This window comes from Tympanuchus pallidicinctus, unplaced genomic scaffold (assembly GCF_026119805.1).
Source record: "Tympanuchus pallidicinctus isolate F22 unplaced genomic scaffold, pur_lepc_1.0 scaffold9, whole genome shotgun sequence".
NCBI classification, from domain to species: Eukaryota; Metazoa; Chordata; class Aves; order Galliformes; family Phasianidae; genus Tympanuchus; species Tympanuchus pallidicinctus.
The window spans coordinates 7,661,173-7,684,488 of NW_026294813.1; the positions used below are offsets into that span (position 1 = coordinate 7,661,173).

The 23,316-nt window shown below is 40.1% G+C and overlaps 1 protein-coding gene across 2 annotated transcripts; it reads right to left on the bottom strand.

Moving 5' to 3' along the window:
• Positions 1-15,958: 15,958 nt before the first annotated feature.
• Positions 15,959-22,750, bottom strand: FST (follistatin). Of its 2 annotated transcripts, none has more exons than XM_052670231.1 (6): positions 22,424-22,746; positions 20,337-20,528; positions 19,736-19,954; positions 19,173-19,397; positions 17,806-18,036; positions 15,959-17,087 (listed from the first exon to the last, which is right to left on the bottom strand). In XM_052670231.1, exons 1-6 carry the CDS (start codon positions 22,503-22,505, stop codon positions 17,005-17,007), a joined length of 1,032 nt encoding a protein of 343 aa, XP_052526191.1. In that variant the 5' UTR covers positions 22,506-22,746; the 3' UTR covers positions 15,959-17,004. The 2 variants fall into 2 exon arrangements, with proteins under 2 accessions (XP_052526191.1, XP_052526192.1); XM_052670232.1 differs by lacking the exon at positions 15,959-17,087 and adding an exon at positions 17,094-17,330 and having other exon boundaries at positions 22,424-22,750.
• Positions 22,751-23,316: the final 566 nt, after the last annotated feature.

Sequence of the window (23,316 nt, forward strand, 5' to 3'; positions counted from 1 at the left end):
TAGGCTGGAGATTCAAAGGAAGTTGTGGTGAGGTGGGTGTCATTCTCTTCTCCAGTCTAATTAGGAATAGGACTAGAGGAAGTGGCCTTCAGTTTCACTAGGGGATGTTTAGATTGGCTATTAGGAAAAATTTCTTTTCCAAAAGAGCAGTCAGGTGCTGAAATATGCTGCCCAGGGAGATAATTGTCTCTGGAGGTGTTCAAGAAATGTTTAGATGTGATACTAATGGACGTGGCTTACTGGGGAAGTATTCCTATTAGGTGGACAGTTGGACTAGATAATAGTGGAGATCTTTTCCAACCTTTGTAATTCTATGACTCTATGGACACTTTCCCATGTAACCTATTCTAGGGATCTTGCTTTGGCAGAGGGGTTGGACTAGATCATCTCCAGAGGTCTCTTGCAGCCCCTATGGTTCTCTGATTCTATGAAACAGTGCAACTGACAAATTTGGTTAGATTGAGGTCCTTTCAAGTTGTCATAGAAGTAACCTCTAAAAATTACTTCTACCAGGTGCATCAGAGAACAGCGATGAAAAGAATGAGATTCAGTCTTCCACACTGAATTTTTTTTTCAACTTATAAATGTTCTTTTAAAGATGCGGTTTTACCAGTTTAATGATGTTCTGTCTATACACCACAAGACAATTACATGTTCTGCAGCTTTCTTAAAATTATTTTCCTAAGTTTGTCATTAGTGCTGTTTCACTTTCATGTAAAAAAGACTTTCAAGCCCAGTGGCTTGACCAAAAGGAGGAGCTGAATCTTCTACTACTGCTGATTGGAACCAAACTAAAAGAAACTAAGTGCTGTGATTTAAAATTTGCTGGAGAATTTTTTTTTTTTTTTCTTCTGGAATGACAATCCATGCACTCCTTGCTGTTGTGCGCCTGTTTTCTTGATCAGACTGAAGAAAACCCCACTTTTTGCTCTCTTTGCTGGTATTGGTGTTTTGCTCAGAATGGATCTTGTGCTTCCAGCGTATCCCAACAGCACTCATGGTCAGCTTCTTCTGGGAAAGGGCTGTGTTTGTTCAGCTCTGCACAGTTCTGGGATTTCCCTCCCAAGGAAATCACCAGAAAACTGTCAGTAATATACATTATGTAAGGACTGATTCATCTGCCACAAACGTGGCACTGCAAGTGAAATCTGTTAAGAAATGAGACAGCGGACTCAGCATGTCATTAGTTTATTTACCTATTTTAAAAAATAAAAATCTGAATTACTTCCATATATTTGGTTCAGTTATTGGCTTATAAGTCACATTTCTAGAAATAGTGGCAAAATGTTATAGTCTTTTTAACCATATGTAAGGAAAGGGAAATTTTAGCTCATCCAGTCTTCTCCTGTCTCAGGAAGCATCATGTAGTCTTTGTAATAAATTGGTGAAATTGTCCCTTAAGGGCATCTGTACTTGGCCTACTGCTCCCTCTGGAAGACTGTTGTACAACTTCATTGTTCTTTCTATCCTATTTTGAGATTGTGTTTGACCTTTATAGAATGTCCAGATTACATAACTATATTATATAATTTTTAGTAGTTCCTCAATCTAGAGTCTTGTTGTTTCCTTCTCATGTAACTTTACAGATCCAGTTCTTTGTGGGTGTTTGTCTCTGGCTTCATCTGTAGTGGTCGTATAACTTTAACTTCTGTTAACAACATACTTATGGTTAAACTTTTGTTACGTTTTAACAAATAATTTATATCTGAGGAGTACTCTAGTCTGATACTTCCTTTCTCAGGACTAATTGTGATCATCTATGATCATCTGTTTCTTCCTTGATTTATATATATATATATATATATATATTTTTTTTTTTTTTTTCCCCAGCAATTTTTCTACTTGTATTACCATTATTCCAGTAATCATCACTTTCGAGCATAACTAACAGTTTCTTTTAGTATCATAACACATTTTTTTCTGATGCCCAACTGGATTATCACTATTGCATTTCCTTTGCCTGAAAATATCTGATTAAAGAATGTCACTAGGACCACATAATGGCAGTAGGACAAAATTTATGTCTAAAATTTTACCTCTCTCCTCTTGACTTCCTTTTTAATTAATTAGTTAGTTGATGAATTAATTCTTACCCTCTGCTGTAAAGTTTTGCATGTTTTTAGGATTATTCTAGCAAGCTCATATTTGCTTGTGTCAGTATTAAGCCCTTCTCAAAAATATATGCAATTATATGTATTCTCTGATCAAAGAGCATAATTATAGATGGTGATCTTATCTATAGGGAGGCCTCATGGAACCTGAAGGTTTTCCACTGGGCCCATAAAAAGCTATTCATTTCCTAGTGTATCATTTGCTCCTGCCACTTGCTACAACAACCAGTTGAAATATGTAAGGCAGAAATTAAACTTTGCGTAGTAATGGAAGAAGACCATGATGGGATGTCTGAAACTGTAAATATCAGTCAAAAATTAAACGCTTTCCTATAAGAGAAAGCTCCAAACTTAGACTTCCTTGTGAATGTTTTTACAGGTAGTTGATTCTAGCTGAGTCCAATATTATTCAAGTTGCATTATTTATTCCCTTTATGACAAATCATCTAGTCCTGCTTTTTTCCTCTGGCATATGCCATCCTCTTTTTTTTTTTTTTTTTTTTTTTTGTGGCAAAGAAATAATAAAAGATTTCCTTATCATTCTACCTAAATATTTGGAGGACTGTATTTCTTTATAGTATCCTGAGCCCTGATTTCCCTATTACCAGTTTCTGGCAATAGAATTGCGATTAGAATACAATGACTGTAGCCTGTCAAAAGATGTCCTGAAGAACTCTCACAGAAGTGTCTCATGATGACTGAAAATGCAGTTTATTTTCAGCAAAATATGTGAAGAAAATACATTTGTTTATTTTCTGTGATTTCTACATATGTGAGGGCTTTTTTTTTTTTTTTTTGTAAAATAAAACTCAAAAACCTAAAAGTTTAATGGCCCTTGTTTTCCAGACACTAAGACTCCATAGTTTTATAGATTTTAATTATAAAATACTACAAAAAAGATACCTGTGGTTTCAGAGAATAGGTCTAGTAATTTTTCAACATTCCCTTCTTTTTCTTCTTTCTATGGAAAGTAAAAATGAACAGTTTTCAAAAGTATGCGTGGCACTTTTTTTTTGTTGTTGCCTGTTTTTTTCCCTCTTCTCCCCTCCTCCCTACCCCCCCCCTTTTTTTTTTTTTAATTTAAAGAGCATAATTGTTAAGGGTCAGTGTAAATTCCCTGGCAAAGGACTTTTTCACTGCATCTTTTAACAGTGTACAAGCAGTAGATAATTTGACTAAAGTAAACTTTATGCCAGAAAAGGCAAAAATCCCAGAAATCCTCATGTCAACAGAAAATTAGAACAGTCCATAATGCATGGACAAGTAAGAGAGATCAAGACTTTATTTTCTAAGATTTGCTATTAGGTGTGAAATAATTAGTGAATCTCAGCGAATTACATTAATAATATTTCCTTTAGAAGTGTAGCAGTCACTGTTCTGTGGGAATTTCCTCTTTTTCACTCTTACACTTATGTTGCTAAAGCTTGAATGCCGTTCTTAGCAAGTTGGTCACCCATATCCTTCGCAGTAAAAATCCAAGCCAGGATCATCAGTGTTTTTGTAGCTCATACCTTCAAGCAATTCTACCCAAGACAGAAAATTCTTCTACTGGAGAAAATTAGAGAACAATTCATCTTATTTCATAAAATAAAAAAATGGGATCTTCCTAAGAGCACCAAACTGTGCGCATATGAAGCTCTCAATGTTGGAGAACTACTACTGCACTGTTGCACACTGGGCTTGGGCTACCTGGCATGGTCAAAATCAGCTGCAGGTTTCTCCAGCTGGCATTACTGTGGAGGTTCAGAAGCTGTTTTCACTTCTTTCCCTTGTGTTCTTTTTCTTTTTTACCTTCAAGTCAGCTAGTATCTGCTAACCACATCTGCCAAATTCTGATGGAGACATGGCAATTCTCTGCCTGTTTTGAACTGTGAAGGTAATAACATAAATTCTCCTTAGTTATTTCTGCAAAGCCAGTTTTCTCTCCACAGGATGTTGCAAGATGGTACTTTCAAATTACCTGCTGTAAAACCAACTTTCTGGAATAAAAACAAAGCCACATAAGTGTCTTTGTTTTAATTCCTCTTACTTGCTTTATAGGAGTAGTTGTCCATCTGAATATTTTAATATTACTGTTTTCAGACTTTCTTTCTTTTTTCTTTCTTTCTTCTTCTTCTTTTTTTTTTTTTTTTTTTTTTTTTTTTTTAATTCTCTTACTGATATATTTTGGTGTTTTTCTTAATAGTGAAAAAATTGCTCTGGTCCTTCAAAACAGAGCTTCATGGTTTATTTGTGTTTAGTAGGAAAGGTAAATTGTTCTCATGCAGACACAGCAATGACACAAAAAAAAAGAGATGTGAGTTATCTCCTCACATCCTGTAGTCTAGATAGCATCTCAGAGTGAGCTATGCACCTGGGGTATTCCTAGTGGTACCAGGAACCCACAAGGTGTGTCCAATAGTGCTTCATTCCTTCTAATTCCTTACTTTAGTCCCCCTAGCTATGTTTGTGCAGTTCTTTAATTTCAGCATGAAAGAAATTATCCCAAACAATTATTTACTGAGTATCTCCACTCTTGAAGTAACATGTTGATCCCGTGTAGCATTCAGACAGTTTTGTAGTCCATTACTCAGAGTGTCAAGACAATATTGCCTAATAAGAGAAGCAAAAGACAGGACCATTTGCATAGCTCAGTTGAACTTCACAGTTTGCATTTCTGAACAGGAAAAAAAGCCAAGACTCCATAAGGCAACTACTTATTTCAAATCTGGCATTTTTCCTATTCAGAAAGACAGATTGTGAAGTTCACTGGAGTTATTCAAATCAATCAATTTTTTTCTTCCTGAATACGTTAATAACAAGAACGTTTTGTGTTATTAATATACTATTCATTCATTATTTGCATATCAGGATACTAATTGAGTATATTCACCTACCTGCCACCTCCTTTTCTTGGTACTCTAAGAAAAATCTCAGCAGTGCAGCTAGAAGAATAAGAATCATAGACAGGTTGATACATGTATGCCCTCACTAGAGAATTAAGATGAGTGTGATGCACAACTCATTTGTGACTTTATTTCATTCCACCACTTGGAAGTTATACTAGCAACTCCTAGTCCATTTATGTGACAGGTTTCTCACAAGTCATATAAATCTGACTTGAATGCTCAGTCTCAGTGAATAAAATGAACTAAGGATTGTTCTTTGCTACAAAAGCTCATAGAAATTGCATGTCTGTGTGTTTAGCATGTTTGCCCATCTGACTATATGAGCTGTATTTGAACCACTTGTTGGGGATAATCCTTAGTCCATGTGAATCCCTGGAATATCCTTACCTGCCTCAAGTTATTGACCATCCAGGATCCCTTTCCAGCTCAGTAATCTAAGCCCCAGCAGAGTTGTCTGCACTGAGCCCAGTATTGTAGAACTATTTGCCTTCACAGAAGGTGTGGAAGGGCAAAAAATGCAACTTCCTTAGACAGTGTTTAATTACTGGTAGCAGTTTCCCTTAACATGGGAGAGAAAAGAAAAGCTGCACAAAGCAGTGAGTGTATCTAACCTCCCTCATGAAGATAAGCAATGGTTGAGCCACTGTCCCCCTTGGTGGCTTTAAACAAAGATGTCATCTAAGATTTTCAGTTTCTGTGAAACCCAAGGAAGCTGTAAGAATGCTGTGAACAGGATAGTGCAGTTTGCCTGAGACAGACAGCGCATCAAGTGATTGTATATGAAGGGAAATTACATTTATTTGCTCTGAATATGCAAATAATATGTGCAGGCTTTTTTCCCATGAGTTGTTGAAAACTCGACCTTAAATATTTTGCTTTTCATTAGAGAAGATAAAGATTTCACAGTGAGAGGCATATTCAACTCTTCGTTTTCTCTGGATCAGATATGTCAAAATACCATGTTGGAGGTTTTTTTTTTTAATTAACATAATCACAACAAAGAGTGAGAACATAGGTTCTGGACTTGATACAAGCTGTTGACTATTTTACAAGACTGCAATTAAAGCTTATTTGATATGTTCCTGTATGATTTGCTACTGTAGTGAAAAGCACAGCTATTAAAACTTTATAAGCAGCTGTGGCTACTTGCTCCTGTGAAAAAGCAAATCCCAAATTTGTCAGCTTGGTTTCTGTGGTTCTTCAGAAAATAGAGTATTCAAGTCTGGTCTATACTTAGTAAGTTTTACTAGCGTGATAATGTTTGCTAGCAACACAATTTCTTTCATCTTCATAACTATGTTTCAGAATGCCCTAGCATACATGTAAGTTTGCTGTTACTCCTGCTAAACGTAGGGCTCTTGCTTCCTGATCGGAAGTGGAATATATTTTTAAAAGCAAGTTTAAACTAGAATTACTGTTTCTAGGTTTGAACAATGATTGCCCACTGCAGGATTTATAAGAAGAAATGTTCTTATCTTTTTAAGATGTTAAGTTGTTCTAAAGAGCAGGCAAGGCTTCAGTTTAATAAATATAGAATAGTTATGAATAAATAGAGTCCACTCTACTTGGCAGAGTAGCCAGTCCTGCTGATTCTTATGACTTATTCACATTTTTCCTGTTTTTGTTTGTTTCTTGAAATCTTCATGTCTTTGCATAACATGAACACATAGAAGTCTAAGCTTCATATTAGAATGTCTTTTTAACCTTAGTGATTGTGGAGAAAAAGATTGAAAATAATCTTAACAAATAGAAGTATCTCAAATTTGCAGCATTTTTCAATTTTCTAAGTTTCTAATCAAATTAACTATTTCCCAGACATGCTTCTTTTTAACACTACAGTTGTAATAATGTTAACTTCTATGAACTTTTTTTACCTGAGCTGATTTGAAATGTGCTGGACCTCATGTACTGTAAAGTTCAGGCAAAAATTTCGTTTAATTTTGAAATGAATTGTATAAGTTATAAAGGCATGGAGATTCAGGAGCTTCTGTTTAAATTTGTTGTTTTCTATTTTGTTTTTGGAACTACAGGTATATTTAACTTTTTAAGATATGCTTTATGAACTAAAACTCTGAAATGGAGCTCACTGTAGAATACTGGTTATTAACATTCTGAAATAAGGAGATTTGAAACAAATGTCACAAGCACAAGATATCTCGTGATTTTGTTAAAAACAGTGTTTTAGTGTCCACAAACCTCTTCAGATGTTGTACCAAGAAGGAGCTTTCTGCCTGTATGTGACTGTACACATCTGTTAATTCAGAGGTCTCAATGTGAAATCTATCACTGAGGTACACCAGGTGGATATCTGATACTCACAGAGGAAATTGAGCTTCATAAACCATTGTATGGATTATTCACAATGATGCACTTTTTTTTCCCGCTTGTGAGAGAAAAAATATGGACGAAATATTTCCATCAATAATTAATTTCAGTATAAATCAATACAAGTTACTAATAAATGAGAAACAGACATATGTCACTCCCAAAAATTAGCTGTTAATGTCTCTTCCCTTACTGAAATGGCATCCTACACATCACAACAGTTCTATTAGTAATTAGAAAGTATTTCATTAGGTCTTAGGAACACACTCCAGTTGTACCATGAATTCTGCATTCATAGCACACTGTAACTTGAGATTGGAATAAATGTACATATAGCATGAGAAATAAGGAGCTAATGATTCTTATTCTACATTAAGTGACTGCAGTCAGAAGCACATGATTTTGACACCTAATGGCTCAATTTACTTCTCCACACACGACAATTTTGTGCTGATTAAAATCCAGTAAAGTATCCCAGGCTTCCTCATGAGGCTACCAAATACAGCACAAGGACTTCTGAGAAACTGTGTCCTTTGGGAATAGCAGCTGGAAACCAACCAGGATATCTTAGGGTGCCTGAAGTGGCAGTACCTGAATGTATACTGGCAGCTGAACTTTAAACTTTCAAAGTCCACACTGATTTCTTACGATCTCTTCATGAAGATGATATATGTGCTATTTCTTCTACAGAATAAAGTAAGACTTAGTCTTTTTCAGAATGGATACCTCTTTCCATTCAGTACGCGCACTCAACATATTGACTCTTTCCTTAATGAAACGTATTGATGCCAAAGTATGATGCAGGTAGTGACAGACAACCCCTACCTCTCAGTGGTGACACTGTGGAGTTGGGCAAACAACCCTGAGTTTGTCTACATCCCACAGTGATGCCCAGCTGGTTAGAGTACTCTCTTGAGAAAATTGGACAGCTGGCTGTAACGTTTTCAAGACAAGAGTCAGGGAGGACCTCTAATCAATAGATTAGTGGAACCAGTGCATTTATAAAGAAGATGATGGTTCTGTCCTTACAGGCCTGACCATTTCAAAGTGTAGTATGCAGAGTTCTGAATTTAATTCTCAAATCTCTCTTTGTGTACCTGAGACCTGTACTTGAATCTGGCAGTAAATCAGCCAGAAATGGGACTGAAGTCTCCAAGAAATAGAGGCACTGTTAAAACCTTATCCCTCAGCTGTGATTAAACTCACCATCCACACAGGGTCTCACCTAGTAGCACAACATGAGTGCTTCCCTAAGTTTTTCCTCAGCAACCCTACTTCCAGGGTCATAACCCCACTTTCATTTTCACTTCCAGGCTTGTGGGCCCCAAGTGGGGTCATGACCCTAACTTGGGAACTGCTCTATAACACATTGAAAAAATTAACATACCAGCTAGTAAATACATCAGCAAAACAAACCCATCCAGGCTATCCAAGACCCCGCGCAGTCTGCTGTCCCTAGAGGCCTTACCTATTAAATGTGGGTCAGACTTTCAAAAGCATGTATCTACTTGCAAGCTCACACACTGCTTTGGATATGGGTTACCATTGTCTTGTAGCCTTCCTTTGTGCTATTTAGCTAAGTTGGGTGTTGACAAATATGTGCTAACACTTCTGAAAATATGACCCTCTTTTCCTTGCTCATTCATATGTTGGAGGTGCTGCTTAGATTTATTATTTGTACATAATAGAGTTCACAGTTATTGTGTGTCAGAAACAAGATCTGGAGAGTCTGCTGTTCCCACAGCTGGAGCAACACATACACATCTGCTAAAACTGCAGTGTAAATTGTATTGTCCTTAGCAATTAATCATTTAAAGTGCATTCTATCAACTCTCTTCCTGCTTAACTCCTACTGGTCTTTACCCTCTTCTTCCTTCTTTCTCTGCTCTACTCTGTTCTCCTTTTCTTCTGTGCCTACAACTTCATTTTTTAACCTTTTCTATTGGAGTGCCACATTTGGAGATGAAGATAAATCTTCAATTAAGTCCAAGTGTTCTTAATGTTCTTGCAGAACTTTCCACCATTAGATCTCAAGGAGCTTGGCACAAGTCATGAAATCATAGAGATTATGAAACCTTAGTGTCTTCATTTTACAGTGGGGAGACTAGCATACTGTTCTGTCAAGGTGTTACTCAAAGTCTCCAAAAAATCAGAGGCAGATGAAAAGACATAACTTGAGTATCATGCTCCATGGTGGACTCCAAGGAGCATGGGAAGTTAATACAGCGCATACCAGTAGATGGCACTTCAGAGTTCATTGCGCAGTCTACATCTGTGGGGCTGATAGTAATGGGATTTTTGTGTGTCATTCTTCAGTTATGATTTTTAATATGGTTTTATTTCTTTTTGTTCTTGTGCTCTTTTCCCGGGATCTTTGTCCTGTCCTTCTCTCTCTTTTCATTTTTCATTTTCCTTGCTAAGATGCTTTTCCATTGCTTCTTCCTTTCTCCCACTTTTTCCATTTGGGATATCTCATTGGGAAAAAAAAAAATAGAAGATAAAATCTTATAAAAGGTAACTTCTTCATTTGCTTTCCCAGAAATAATTACCTAGATCCTGACTCAGTAGTTAACAAGGAGATTTGGGACAACGCAATGAGTTCTACTCCCAAGTATCTGTAAGGTCCTAAGTACATATATGAATCGGTGGCTCTAAATTGCACATTTATTTTTTTTTTTGCAGTATAAGATAAGCAGTTACATACTAATCTGTGAAATTTGTAAAAGGCATCCAAATGAAGTCAATGCATGACCTCAAGCTTAAATGTTGTGCCACCTTTACCACAAACTGGCTGCAACTTAACCCTTCAGATCATGGCCAGTACTTTCCATCAGATAGGAAATGAGGTTTTTGAACGAGTTCTGCTGTGGGCCCTGGCTAAATTTCACTCCGTCAGCACTTGTGCTGCTGCTTGCTAGGTTGCTGACAGTGGCAAGTGCCTTTCAATTTAAGGCTAACATTCCATCAGAGCCCGTAAGTGGAGAATGCTGGGGAGATTAATAAATGAATTGTCACAGCTTCCAGGCATGCTGGCTTGGGAAGTACAACTCTCAAGTGTGTGGGCTACTTAAACTTGGAGCTCCGTGTCTGCATCTTTACAGAGACGGACAAAGTCAATTTTCCTTTCCCATAAAATGAATGAAAATTTATCTGAAGTTTGAGTCCAAATGTAGAAATGCTCAATATTTGTGTATCTTTTATGCCAAGCTTTTCACAGTTTTGGTGGAGTCAGTATTTGAAAAAAAAGATTTGAATCTCTCTAAATAAACCATCTGTATGTGGGAAAAGATTATGGGAAACATCCCTGCGGGGCTCTTTTTAGTTGCTCCAGTGGGCATTATCCATTATTTTTGCAAGTGTCTTGCCTTGGGGTTTTTTGTGTTTTTTTTTTGTGTGTGTGTGTGTGTGTGTTTTGTGTGTGTTTTTTTGCTTTCCTTGCTGTCTTGACCAGTCTAGCTTGTACTTGTTATTGTGTCTTCTTGAAAATTATTGTTGATCCTAAAAAAAATGTTGCAAATCTGAACAATACAATAGTTTAAAGTTGCATTTTAACTGTTTCACTCTTTCCTCTTATTTACTTGTTTTCACTTAAAAATACAGGCTGAAACTTTCGTTTCTTCGTTCTACTCCACATAAAATGAATAATATTTTACTGAATAGATATAGCCTTCATTGCACAGCAAAAAGTTTCAGTAAAATCAATGGGAAAATAGCATTTATGAGGAATTTTAGGATCACTTAAGGATCGTGTAAAGGAAAAACATATTAAAGAAGGAATAGCCTATGTTCCTCCTGACAATTGCTTCCAACAGATGTGGTGATATGGTTCCATGGATATTTCCTCAAGGAATTGTGTTGGTTTTTTTCTTTAAACTGGACATTCCATCCTGGTTTTGGAGCCTGTAATTCTTAAAAATAAATGAACTTAACTCTACACAGGATTATAGGATAATTCAGGTTGGAAGGAATGTCAGGAGGTCATCTGCTTGATTCTCCTCATAGGGAAAGAAGCTTCCTTTATAGCTGTTGTGATCTTCTCTTGTTTCATCTCATGCCAGCTGTCTCTTGTCCTGCCACCATTCACTGCTCCATCTTGGCTCTACCTTCTCAATGACCTTCTTATAGACAGAATGTTGCTCCCAAATCTTCCCCTCTCTGGGAAGAAGCAGTCCTATTCAGACTGTATGGTTAAGTCAGTAATCTGAACAGTCTGGTGGGCCTCTGCTGGTTTCTCTTATCATGTGTTACTTTTTTCTATGCTGTTTAAGGACTTCTATAACTATGTGCTTCATTTATATGAATTGCCCTATGATTTCATAGCAATGCCTCTAAATCAAAAATCAAATAGTAGAACATACTTGTATCACATATGAATTTCTAGCAAAGGGCATAGATCAACATCATCCTTGTACTTTAGGTGTCTCTTAAAATTAGAAGTGCTTGAAACTTAAAGTAAGAGTAAAAAACATGATATACAGAAGAAGATTCATAGGAACTATGTTACTAGAATGGCACCATTCCAAACTGCTAAATGATTAGGAAATATATTGAAACTTATGAAAAGTGGTATTTTTTTCATAAAAAACATGCTGCCAAGGATATTGATTTTAAAAAAAGAAAAATAAGCTGCATTTGTTGTGAACCACTAGCATGTCATAAAGAAGTGTTCCAAGATTAATTTCAAAATAAAGCAATCTTTAGATCCAGGTAAGTAGAATTTAGTTCTTGAACGTGAACATAATGATTTCAATTCTGGGGAGTTCTGAGTATCCATCGACTTCTCTGCAAGCACTGCAGGGCTATCATGCTGTTACTGTTTGGCACAGGTGGAAATTCAGGGGCCTTTATACATTCAGATCTACACTGAACCACCTTCATAAACTCATTATCCAGTAACTGCATCTAGAAAACCTGACAAGTAGTTATCAAAATGTGAAGATCCTTCTCAGTTTTCTGATTCATCAGTGCTCTTCAATCCCATGACAAAGTTGAATAAATTCATTTAAGTTTAAGACATCAAAATAAAGTATCAATAAATGAGCAGAAAATGAGCCATACGTGTAGTTTTAATTCCAAATCAGTCTCTGAACGTGATGGTTTTCACCTTGCTTTCACACCATATTTCTCCTCTCTATGGGTAATTTCATTGGCTACATTATTTAGTGGTAATGAAGCCAAATTATACAGATAATCCCAAATAAACATCAGCAAAAGCCATCCATTAATGACCATTATTTATTTAAGTCTATCAGAAAAGCAAATAACTATAAAATGTTAAATTGTGAGTTAACAAGTTTTCATATACTTCCCAGACTCCTGGTGCCATATTGAGTCTGACATGCCTTGAAATCGTAATATCAAACAAAAAAAATGTAACTGCCTTATCTTTAGGGACTTATGAATTTAAAATCTGATACTTTGTGAACCTCTTGGTCTATGTGCAAATGCTTTGCTTTACCAGAAAGCATGGAATCCTCATTCTTCAAAGGGATAATATACAGATGTTTCTGTGCTGGTGATTCATTGTATAGTAAAATGTCACTGCCTAGAGAACAGAATGGTGTACTGAAATTTAATTTCACCTGATTCCCATTTGGAGGGAAAGAAGGAAACATTTTTATGTCATAAAAAAAAAAAAAAAAGAAAGAAAAGAAAAAGAAAAAGAAAGGCAGCTGTTTGAAATTTGCTGTGGGGCTTGGAATGTAGTTTTAGTGAGGTGCATTAGAAGGCAGAAAGCAAGGAGAGAGGTAAAAGGTGCAAAAGAGTTTCATTATATTGCTCTTAAGTCTATCATGTGGACTTAGGTATCAGGAATGCTTTTGAGTGTGATCAAAATTGTCAGTGCTCACTTGTATGTATTGCACGGACAAATACATTTGGGATCCAAGACTTTAGAAGCAATATTCTTATCATTCAAATGCCTCAAGCTGAGTCTCTTGGAATTGGGCTGATTTTATTTAAGTACCAGAGTATGGGTTTCTGTTTTCCAACATGCGAGCTCTACTTCATGTTACTGGGCCTGACATGTAAGTGCCTGCGTTTATGAATGGAGCTCACAGGCCTGGTATTCAGTATTCAAGTACATGCCGTGGAGAATGAGGGTTTTCAGAAATGTGATTTACAGTAAGGAGAATGCATATGTCAGTTGACAGAAAACACTGAAGAGAAGGATATTTCTGAACATTCTGGAACACTCTTCTGGATTTAGAAGCTTCTGCAAGATGGCATCAGAGCAAGAAATCAAATTCATGCATCCGTTAAAAAAAAAAAAAAAAAAAAGGAAAAAAAAAAAAAGACAAGAACTGGAAACAAAGATTCATCACCTTACTAGGACTGAGGGAATCAAGATCAGATTTCCACACTCAGGAAGTTCCCTAATACAATTCTGGAATAGAAGGAAGACAAAAGTAAAGACTCTCCTGTTGTAGCTATGACTCAGTGTGTAGAAAGAGATGTGAGATTTGTAATCTTGATTTAAGCAGAGGGTTAAGCATGATTTCATAGCTCAAGGATGGAGGCACTTACATACTGGGGGAAGGAAAAGGGGAGGTAACCTGGATTCTGGCCTCTGCTTCAAGCATTATTTGTGTAGGTTACTCAATTACAAATGCAAAATGTGTAGGCAAACCCTGGGGCGAGAACCCAAGACTTCCTCTTCAAAAGGAGCACCATTAGGGTTGCAAATTATCCTCTCTCAATGAATCTTGCTTCCTTTCTGATAGAGAAGTATGGCTTCAGGAGGCATGACAGACAGCTAGCTCTCTGAGCTTCTCCCTGAGCTGATGGTGAATGTGGGAACGCTCTCCTCGGGAAGATAGGCAATGAATCTGCATCTCCTTCTTCATCAGCAAGCACCTTAACTCCAAGAATGATGTTAGGCAAAGCACTGGAAGTTGTGCTGCCATAACCCCTGGATATGTTTCTAGCAGAAGTCTCTGGGCTGCTATGCTGAAGTTGGTGCCTTTTAGGCGCTCTTCAAAGATGCTTGCCTGGTGAAGCCTCTCAAGAGGGACCTCACCAGTACAGTGCATTCAGGTTTGCTGCCAGTAGGTACTGAGATTTCAGCTGTATAAAAACAGCAGCAGCAACGGAAAATCCTGTAGCAAAACTCTCAGACAACTTTATAAGCATAATTCTTATACAGATTTTTTATGTCTGCTTAATACACATACAGGTGTGCAAATATAGCTTCATAGCATTCTTGATGCCTTTTTGAATTCTTCTATCAATGACTTTCTCCCAGTTATTTTGTGAAGCAAGGCATAAAGTTGCAACCCAGAAATCCTGCTCTGCTGCAGTCTTTCTTTAAGACATGTAAATTTATTTACAATTATAAGCAGTGTTTTAATGCTGCCATTTTTTTGGAAATGAAGTAGCTGGCACCTGTTTGAATTTGAGAAAAATCTCTTCTCATACTCACCACATCTATTAAGCATTTCATCTCTATTTCATTGTCATGAATTCATTAGTTCTCCAAGAGATTTTCAGATAGGGTCTGTTTTTATCCCTCTGTTCTCCTAGCCTTCGTTTCTTTTATTCTGGGTTCCATTGCCCTCAGGAGACTAAAATCCTGCTCACTTTGCTCCTCTCATCATGCTCTTCCTTCCAAAGAGACTACTTGTCTAAACGAAGCAACAGGAAGAGGAAGGGCAGAATTTTGCTATCATTTTGAATATAATATTATGAATGCATGTCTGTAGTCTTCACAGATGAATAAATTATATTTGCTTTAGGTAATGCTAAACAACCCATAACAAATTACAGTTTACTGTGTAGTGAAAAATACACAGAAGACTATAACAGGAACATGATTTATATTCAAACAAAACGAGTAAGTGAATCTCTGCTTCAAACCTCAACTCAGTGAAGTGCTACTTACTAAGGTGCTTAAGTACCTTCTTAAGTTCTGTGCAGCATGATAAGAGAAATTTTGACAAGTGGAGCCTTGTTTGAGAGAAAACTCTAACCCTGGGAACACACAAAAACATTTTGATCCCTGCTGTTCTACCTTTCCTCTGAGTTCACTGCAGCCGTATCCACTTTTAACAGTGCCTCCAATCTAAATATTGGTTCACTAAACAGAATTTCTGAATTGACCTTCCTCTCAAGAGTGATGAATTTCTAAGTTATATGTACTCTTTGATATACCTTTTTTTTTTTTTTTTTTTTGTCTACTGTGGGAATTGTTACACATCTTGAATTTGGGCAACTAGGCCATCATTTGCCCTTCCTATCAGTTATCTAAAATGATTCTGCAACTTGAAACCCCCTAAAATGGATCTGAATCTTAGCAAAATTTCAAGTGTCTGTTCAAAATCTCTTAGAAATGCACAAATTAAAGATGTCCAAGAAGCAACAGATACTTTATTCTCAATGGGGAGGGAAACAAAAATGCTGAACGTCTTCCTATCCATCAGAGTACTTACAGATTAAAAACGAAGTAGTATCAACAGACATGAGATGTTGCTTCTGTATGAAAAATGGGGTTTCATGAATCTAAGTAACTAGAAAGCTTACTTAGATTGCCTTAGTCAATGCATTTTAGTGCTACATTAGGCACCAGCTTCCATTCCCCTACTACTAGTAGATCTTCTTTGCACCAGAACCTTTTAGAAGATAAAGCTGAAGACTGCGTCTAGGGAAAATTCCATTTTTTTTATTTTTTCACTCATCATTTATTTACAAATACACATTATAACTTTTATATACATTGCACATTTACATGGTAGAAAAGTACAAAACTATATATTTAAATGAATTTATATTTAACTCGCCATGTTTGAAAATATAAAATTGCATCAGAAAAAAAAAAAAACTATTATGAAAAGCAAGAAACTTGAACTGATAAAGCTTTGATATAACTTTTAGTGACATGCTGATTGGCAAAACAAAACTTTGAAGGTTGTACTGCAAGACCATCTTAAAGGAAACACCTGATAAACACGCGTGTTACAAAAGAGAAGAATAAAAATAAAATAAAACCCTTATTCTTATTACAGTGAGCTCTGTAGCTATTAACAACCTTCATAATCCGATTTCTTTGGGTCTGGAATTCTTATAGTACAGTATATATGCTAAACACATTGAGATCGCATCAGGACATGATGTGATCAGAAGCAGAGAAAAGTGAAGTGGGAGAAGTTTCCTTAAAGATCGCCTCACTGCACCCTGGAAGTATATTTAAGTCAGTTACAATGCCTTTTGGTCAGTCAAGATTCCTTGTAAACAAAAACCCGAGGGATCTTTTATGTACAGAACCGGCAAGAAGAAAATCCAATAAATAAACATAACAGAAACCAACATGCAAAGTTTTTTAAAGTGGAAAAAAGATAACCCCAATAAAACAAAAAGATGAAACCATCTTTTTAGGTAAGTTTTAAGGAATGGACTTTCATAGTTCACAAGAAAAAAGAAAAGCTTTACTTTACAAGCAAGAGACCTCACAATAAATAACACTGCTCTTCCCGTAACGAATAAACTTCTTCAAAAAACAAGGTGTACAGTCAACCAGACATTTTATGTATAAATTATAAAACATGACACAGTATAAATAAATGTCTACGAGACTCAACTATATGTATACTTTTTTTTTTTTCTCCCCAAAATAAATAAGCATACACTTATTTACAGTATGGACATTGATTTCGTGCCCAATGGCTGTCCCAATAGTGATGGAAGTTTTACCACTCTAGAATGGAAGATATAGGAAAGCTGTAGTCCTGGTCTTCATCTTCCTCTTCTTCCTCTGGGTCTTCATTAATGGCTAGATGGGGGAATACAGGGGAGCTGTTGTTTAAATAAGGACAACAACAGCGCAGAAGCAGCTCAGTGCATGTTTTCAAAGCCCTCTGAACAGCCATAATACAGCGTTGCATTTTATGCGACTTGTAGTGAGATGCTCTTTGGCATCTGCTGTTATGCAATAAGGGTTTTTATACATAATCTATGAAGTCATAACTGCAGAAAGTTCTGAAGAATCAATGGCTCAGGTTTTATTGGCAGATTCCTGTAATCAAATAAAAAGCGCTCTTGTGTTCTAGGTTTAACTACTTTTTGTCCTTCATTCAGAGTTAGTAGATGCAACTGTGCTAAACCAGGTGCCCATGTGCTATCAGGCTCATTCTTTTGGGCAGTTAAGAGTTTACCAAGTGTTAATAAAGCAATCAGCAAAGCACATGAGAGCAGACAAATTAGGAAAAAGTCTCTAGAATTATGCTCCTAGGGCAACCCCTTTCTGATAAAATGACTTGTCCTCAGTAAAGACCCAACACCCCAACTTGAATGCACACTGGTTGTTGGAGATCTACTGTTTTTTATCAGTAACCAAAGTGCACGCATGATACACCCATACTCACATGGCACATGTGCCATATCTTGAATCTCTAAATCGAGCTTTCTTAGGTTTAACGATGTAAGTCTTTATTAAATAGGGATTGCCTTCAGAAGCCTTAGGTGTCTGCAGAGATAAAAATCTCACTTACAGTTGCAAGATCCAGAGTGCTTTACTTCTAGAAGCATGCCCATGGAGCAGGCTGCTTCTTTCATGGCACACTCGCTCGGATAAGTCGTGTTATCACTGGCACAGACTGCCTCGTCTGACTTGCTTTCAGGGCAGAGCTCATCACAGAGGGCACATCGACCTCTGCCAACCTTAAAATCCCACAAGCATTTCTTCCCAGCACTGCACTGAATATCTTCACAGGACTTCGCTTCTAAAAATACACAAGGAATACTAGAGGTAAGCGAACAGACAAAGGAAACAAAGAAAAGCAATCCCTACCAGCCCCCAAATCCTTTTCCCCCAATGAACTATGAATAGACAAAGCTAAAATGCAGTAGCTGCAATGATTCTTGCCCACCTTAATCAAGCAGACCCTTGGACACCACTGCCCATCTGTACATTGGGGTTGAAGGACAACTGTGCCAGTGGAGCTTGGCCTCAGCAGTATGCAATTACGTTTGCCTATTGCACAGGGCCCTCCTGCTCCATTTGCTGTCAGCGGAAATTCAGCTCACCAAATTAGTGATAAGTGGAGAATTTGTCAACGCATTCAGCATTTCCAGATCAATTATTTTTAAACTAACCCACATAAAGCTGCTGTCTACAGTACTGGAAAGGGAATTCACCTCAGGCTGTGCCAACCAAAAGCAGCATGAGATTCCCCAGCATCTCACCAGCAATTTGGAGGGGCAGAGGTTGCTCTAATGTTGCTTCCTTTCAACATACTTCACTATCTCTTCTTTCTCAAAATCACAGTGCAAAATGTCAGGATGCACAGAGGTTATTTTCCTATATTCACCCATTAACTGTCCCCAAACTCTGTAATATTTTTGAAGAGGAAGAAGTAATCAGATGTTTCCAATTACGTTAATACAAGCTTTGTTAAGATCACTTGAAGACAATTATTTCCAGGAATCCAGATCCACTGAACATCATGACCTTGTTATGCCGTAACCATGTCATCATCTACCTAATGGTGGGTACTTCTCTCTTAGACGCTAATGTCAGCACCCACGCTGACAGCAAGAGAAGCAGGATCAAACTCTCTACTCCCTTTAGCAGTTTTTTTTCTTTTCTTTTTCTTTTTCTTTTTTTCTTTTTTCCCCAGAGCAAAGCTCACTCTGGCTCTACTTTCTCCTGGAGGGGAAAACAAACCAAGGCTACTAGGAGTCTCACCTGCTCCAAAGCACAAACTTACTCTGTTCCTCCCCCCTTTCCTGCCACCCTTCCCCTTCCAACAATCCATCCATCCATCCACCCATCCATCCATCCACTTCCACGCAAGGTGATAAAACAGATGAGTCTGCAAGCTCCCCCTACATTTATCCCTCCAACCGAGATACCTACTGATGCATTTTCCCTCGTAGGCTAATCCAATGGATCTGCCCAGCAGGCAGGTCGCTTTTCTCAAGTGGCAGGCACTGGCATAAGTTATGCCATCATTTCCACAGAGATACTGCTCAGGGGAGGTAGGCTCAGGGCAAATTCGATTGCATGTCACACAGTAGGCGTTATTAGTTTGATCCACCACACACGTGGAGCTGCCTGGGCATAAAACATCCCTACAGGTCTCTGAAATAAAGATGGAAACAAAAAATGATTAATAGAAGATGTGGGCACTCCAGGGAGGAGTGAATGGGTGACAGAATGACACGAACAATCAGACAAAAGCCTTCAGCAATGGTCCTCGTTTAAGGGCCGCTGGAGACCTTTCCATCTCAGGGTAGCATGAGGGACACAAGTTCTGCTAACCTGTGGATAACTCTATCAATCCACCCATGTCCTGGTCTGTGAGCATGGTTGGAACATCACTCTGGTTACTCTGGAGGAGTATGTCAGCTCCTCCTCCCTACACTCAGACACACACCCTATGCAATTTGATGGAGATTGGATGAGATTTGCAAACCTACTTTTGCACTTGCCCTGATATTGGACTTCAAGTTCAGGCTGTTCTTTACATCTGGCTTTGAGAAGGGCACACTCGTTCCTGTAGGTTTTCCCATCTAAGCCACACACAGGGCCCTTCCAAGTGATATTAGAGCAATCCGGAGCACAAACACACCGAGGTTTGTTCTTCTTGTTCATTTTACATTTCTTCCCAGGTCCACAGTCCACGTTCTCACATGTTTCTGATGGAAGAAAAGAGGCACCACTGTAGTACCAAGTGTGCAGAAGAGACTTGGTGTCAAAATTGCCCAAAGAAAAGAAGACACCGTGACCCCCAGGCATAAAAAGACAGCATCCTCCCCCTCCCCCGCTCTCCCCTCCCCACACTGCTACCATGCAGGAAACTGACCTGGACAGAAATCCTGGAGCCAGGAGGGCCATGCACAAAGATCCCCCTCCCCATCTCCCACTGACCTGCACGGATGTGAAGAAGCAGTCCCCCTATCCCTGGCGCTGCTTTGGGATAGCCCTCAAGCCTCGGGGGGCAGGCAGCACGAGGACAGCGTTGTCGTCTGCAGGCCCTCATCTCCCACCCCGAACTCGCGCGGTTCCCGGCCCTCTCACCTTTGCACGGGATGCAGTTAGGGGCTCCCCCATTAAAAATCATCCACTTAAAGAGCGTGTTGTCGTTGACGTCCTCCTCCGTCCACGAGGTCGTCAGGCGGCCGCTCTTGCAGCACTCCTCTTTGCTGAGGTCGGTCTTGTAGAGGACCTGGCAGCGGCCGTTCCGCGCCTGCCGGAGCCAGCAGTTCCCAGCTGCGGGGGACAGGGGCGCACCGGGCCGGGTCAGTGCCGGGACCAGCAGCCGCACGGGCACCGCGCGCGCCTCGCACTGACTTTTACTGGACTGCTGGCTTTATTTGTCCCGTTCCACAACCCGCAGCTGGCCCGGCCCGCTTGGGTGAGATAACAATAATAATATATACATCAGAAAGAAAAAAGACCGGATCAGAACAGCACGAGGCAGTTTTCCGAGGTATTTACTCCATATGTAGAGCAGAAGGAGCACTGCCGGCACGTGACAGAGGCTTGAAAAGGACGTGCATTTAAAAGGGAATAAAAAGAAAGTCGCGCTTGTAGTTCCTCCCTCCTCCCCCTGCCCTCTCCGACGCGGCCGCCCGGCAGCATTGTTAGTGCCGCACGCACCCCAGCCCCAGCACATTTTGCAATCCGCACCGACTGGGAACATTCGCTGTGAGCGAACTCTTTCGAAATCTCCACATTTCGCTGCTTCTATTAACAAACGTCTTCCCTTGGCTAAAATAACTCAGCAGACCTCCGACAACAAAGACCAGAAAAAAGAAAAATAAAGTGAGCAAAGTACACGAAACGGGAGGGCACCCCGAGGGAGAGCTCCCTGCGGAGTTTTTCAGAATCGATCACGCTGGAAAAGTTGGAGGTGCTGTTTCTCCCGCGAGCGTTTCAGAGGAAAGCACACTGTCCTCAAACCGGATAAAGTGGTTTTTTTTTTTTGGTTTTTTTTTTTTTTTTTCCCCACTGGTATCCCTGTTATTCGTGGAGTCAAGCCAAGAACATGAGTCCAAGCACCCCCCCCCCCCGACCCCCCCCATTTTAGCTGGAGAGTTTGGGTTGGGATAAGTCTCTTGTGAATAACCAATATGACTCCTCCAGCGACTCGATACCAATTGATTCTGGTGCCCATCCAGCGAGGGCTCTATCTTGCTTCTTCCTCCCACGGAGCGCACCGCACCAGGGCCGGGCCCGGCCCGCCGGGGCGCCGCTGGGCGCGGGGAACACCCCCCAAGCCTCCCCCCCCCTTCCCCCGGCTACAAAACATGGAACAAACAACGCCCTTAAAGAAAAAAAAAAAAAAAAAGTTTTGCGTCTTACAGTTGCCTACATTAACTTCTGCTCTAGGTCGGGAGAGGGTGAAGAAATGGGAAAAAAATGAAAACCCAGCAGCAGTAAGACAAGAAGGTTGGGATACATCAATATGAGGTGGAAAAAGCAAAAACACCCCAAACTGAAAATCAGTATTTCCTAGTGTCGAAAGAGGGCTCTTAAGAGTTGTCACTATTAGGTTCAGGATTGTTTTGTTCGCATGGGAAAGGATAATAAAAGTAAGCAAGCTTATTTAGGCACACTCCTCATAGCAGGAGAATTTACAACACTTATTCACACTTACACACACACAAAGGGGGTGGGGGGAGGGAAGGAAATCCCAATATTGAGGCAATGCCCGGAAAGTGACCACCACGTTTTCTGAAAGTGTCAGCTGTGCGCCCAGGGCTCCACATCACCTCCCCTTCTGTCAGAAGGCGAGACAAAAATCTGAGCTAAATTACCGACAAACTTTGAGCACTCGTTCGGGACATGAGCGCAGGAAAAGTTCCCCGCGATGCTGCTCCTCATTCACGCCGCAGAATCACGAGGAGTGCCAATAAACATCCTCCTGTGCCCTCCGTGCCCATGCAGAGCAGGGAAGGTCCGGTCCGAAGGAAACCTACGTGACACCTCTGCGCCCCTTCCCGAGCAGTCCCGCGCCCGCTGCTAACTTCTGTCCGGTTGGACCTTGGAGAGAGGCGTGTAACACCTCAGCGAAGTAAGCAGCGCACGAAAGACGGAAAATAAGAGTAATAATAACAACACTAATAAGAAAACATACTTCCGAATAAACGCTGTGGTCTTACCCTGCGCTGTGTGATCCTCCATAAAGTGGTAGAGAAACATCAGGAGTACGAGCATGCCCGGGTGGATCCTCTGATTTAACATCCTCAACGTAGCAGGGAGTGAGAGAGACACAGGAACAGCGTGAAGGGGAGTAGGGAGACGGAGCGAGCACCAGCCAGCCTGCTTATGATCGCTCTATTGAATGAACGTCAGGCTCTGAATGCAGTCTCTCTTTAAATCTATACGGGGGTCTTAGCTGTCTGCGGTGGGCGGTCTCCTAATGTGTGTGTGTGTCTGCTCGGGGGTGGGGAGATTTAAAAAGTTCAGTGTGAATCAGGTGACATTTTCCACCTTCTGGAAACCCTCTCCAATTATCTGCTGGAGGTGCACGCACACACGCGGGCGCGCTCCTCCGGGCGCGCACCCGCGCAGTCCCGCGCGGCGGCGGCACGGCACGGCGCAGCACGGCACGGCCGGGGATCGCGCAGCCTCCGCGGGCGCAGAGCGCGGTCCCAGCTCAGGGGGCACCGTGGGGTGCAGGGAGCGACGCGGCTCGGGAGCAGCTCCTGACCGGAGTTTGCCCTGCGGCGCTCCACGGCTGCCATCGCCGCGCGAAGCGGAGCGGAGCTGAGCAGGGCCGCCGCGGGCGGGAGGCGGCCGACGGTGGCGCGGTGGGACTCGGCCCCCAGAAACCTGAGAGGGGGAGCGATCAGCCGCGCACCGGAGTGAATAAATAAATAAATAAATGGAACTAAAAAGTTCCTTTTTAAAGTTTAGTACGTAGAGCTCTGCCCAAGTGACGGCCTTTTCACTCAGAGCCCGGGAGGACGAGACAGGAACGGGGCCGACGTAGGCGGTCTCCTTTCAGAATCAGAAAAGATTGCAACATCGATAATGAACTTCTAGGGCACTA

Coding starts and splice junctions, on each gene's coding strand:
- FST (XM_052670231.1), bottom strand. CDS start 22,505: ATGTTAAATCAGAGGATCCACCCGGGCATGCTCGTACTCCTGATGTTT. Junction 19,955..20,336: donor TAACTGCATCCCGTGCAAAG/GTGAGAGGGCCG, acceptor TTCTTCCATCAG/AAACATGTGAGAACGTGGAC. Junction 18,037..19,172: donor CTACGAGGGAAAATGCATCA/GTAGGTATCTCG, acceptor GTGTATTTTTAG/AAGCGAAGTCCTGTGAAGAT.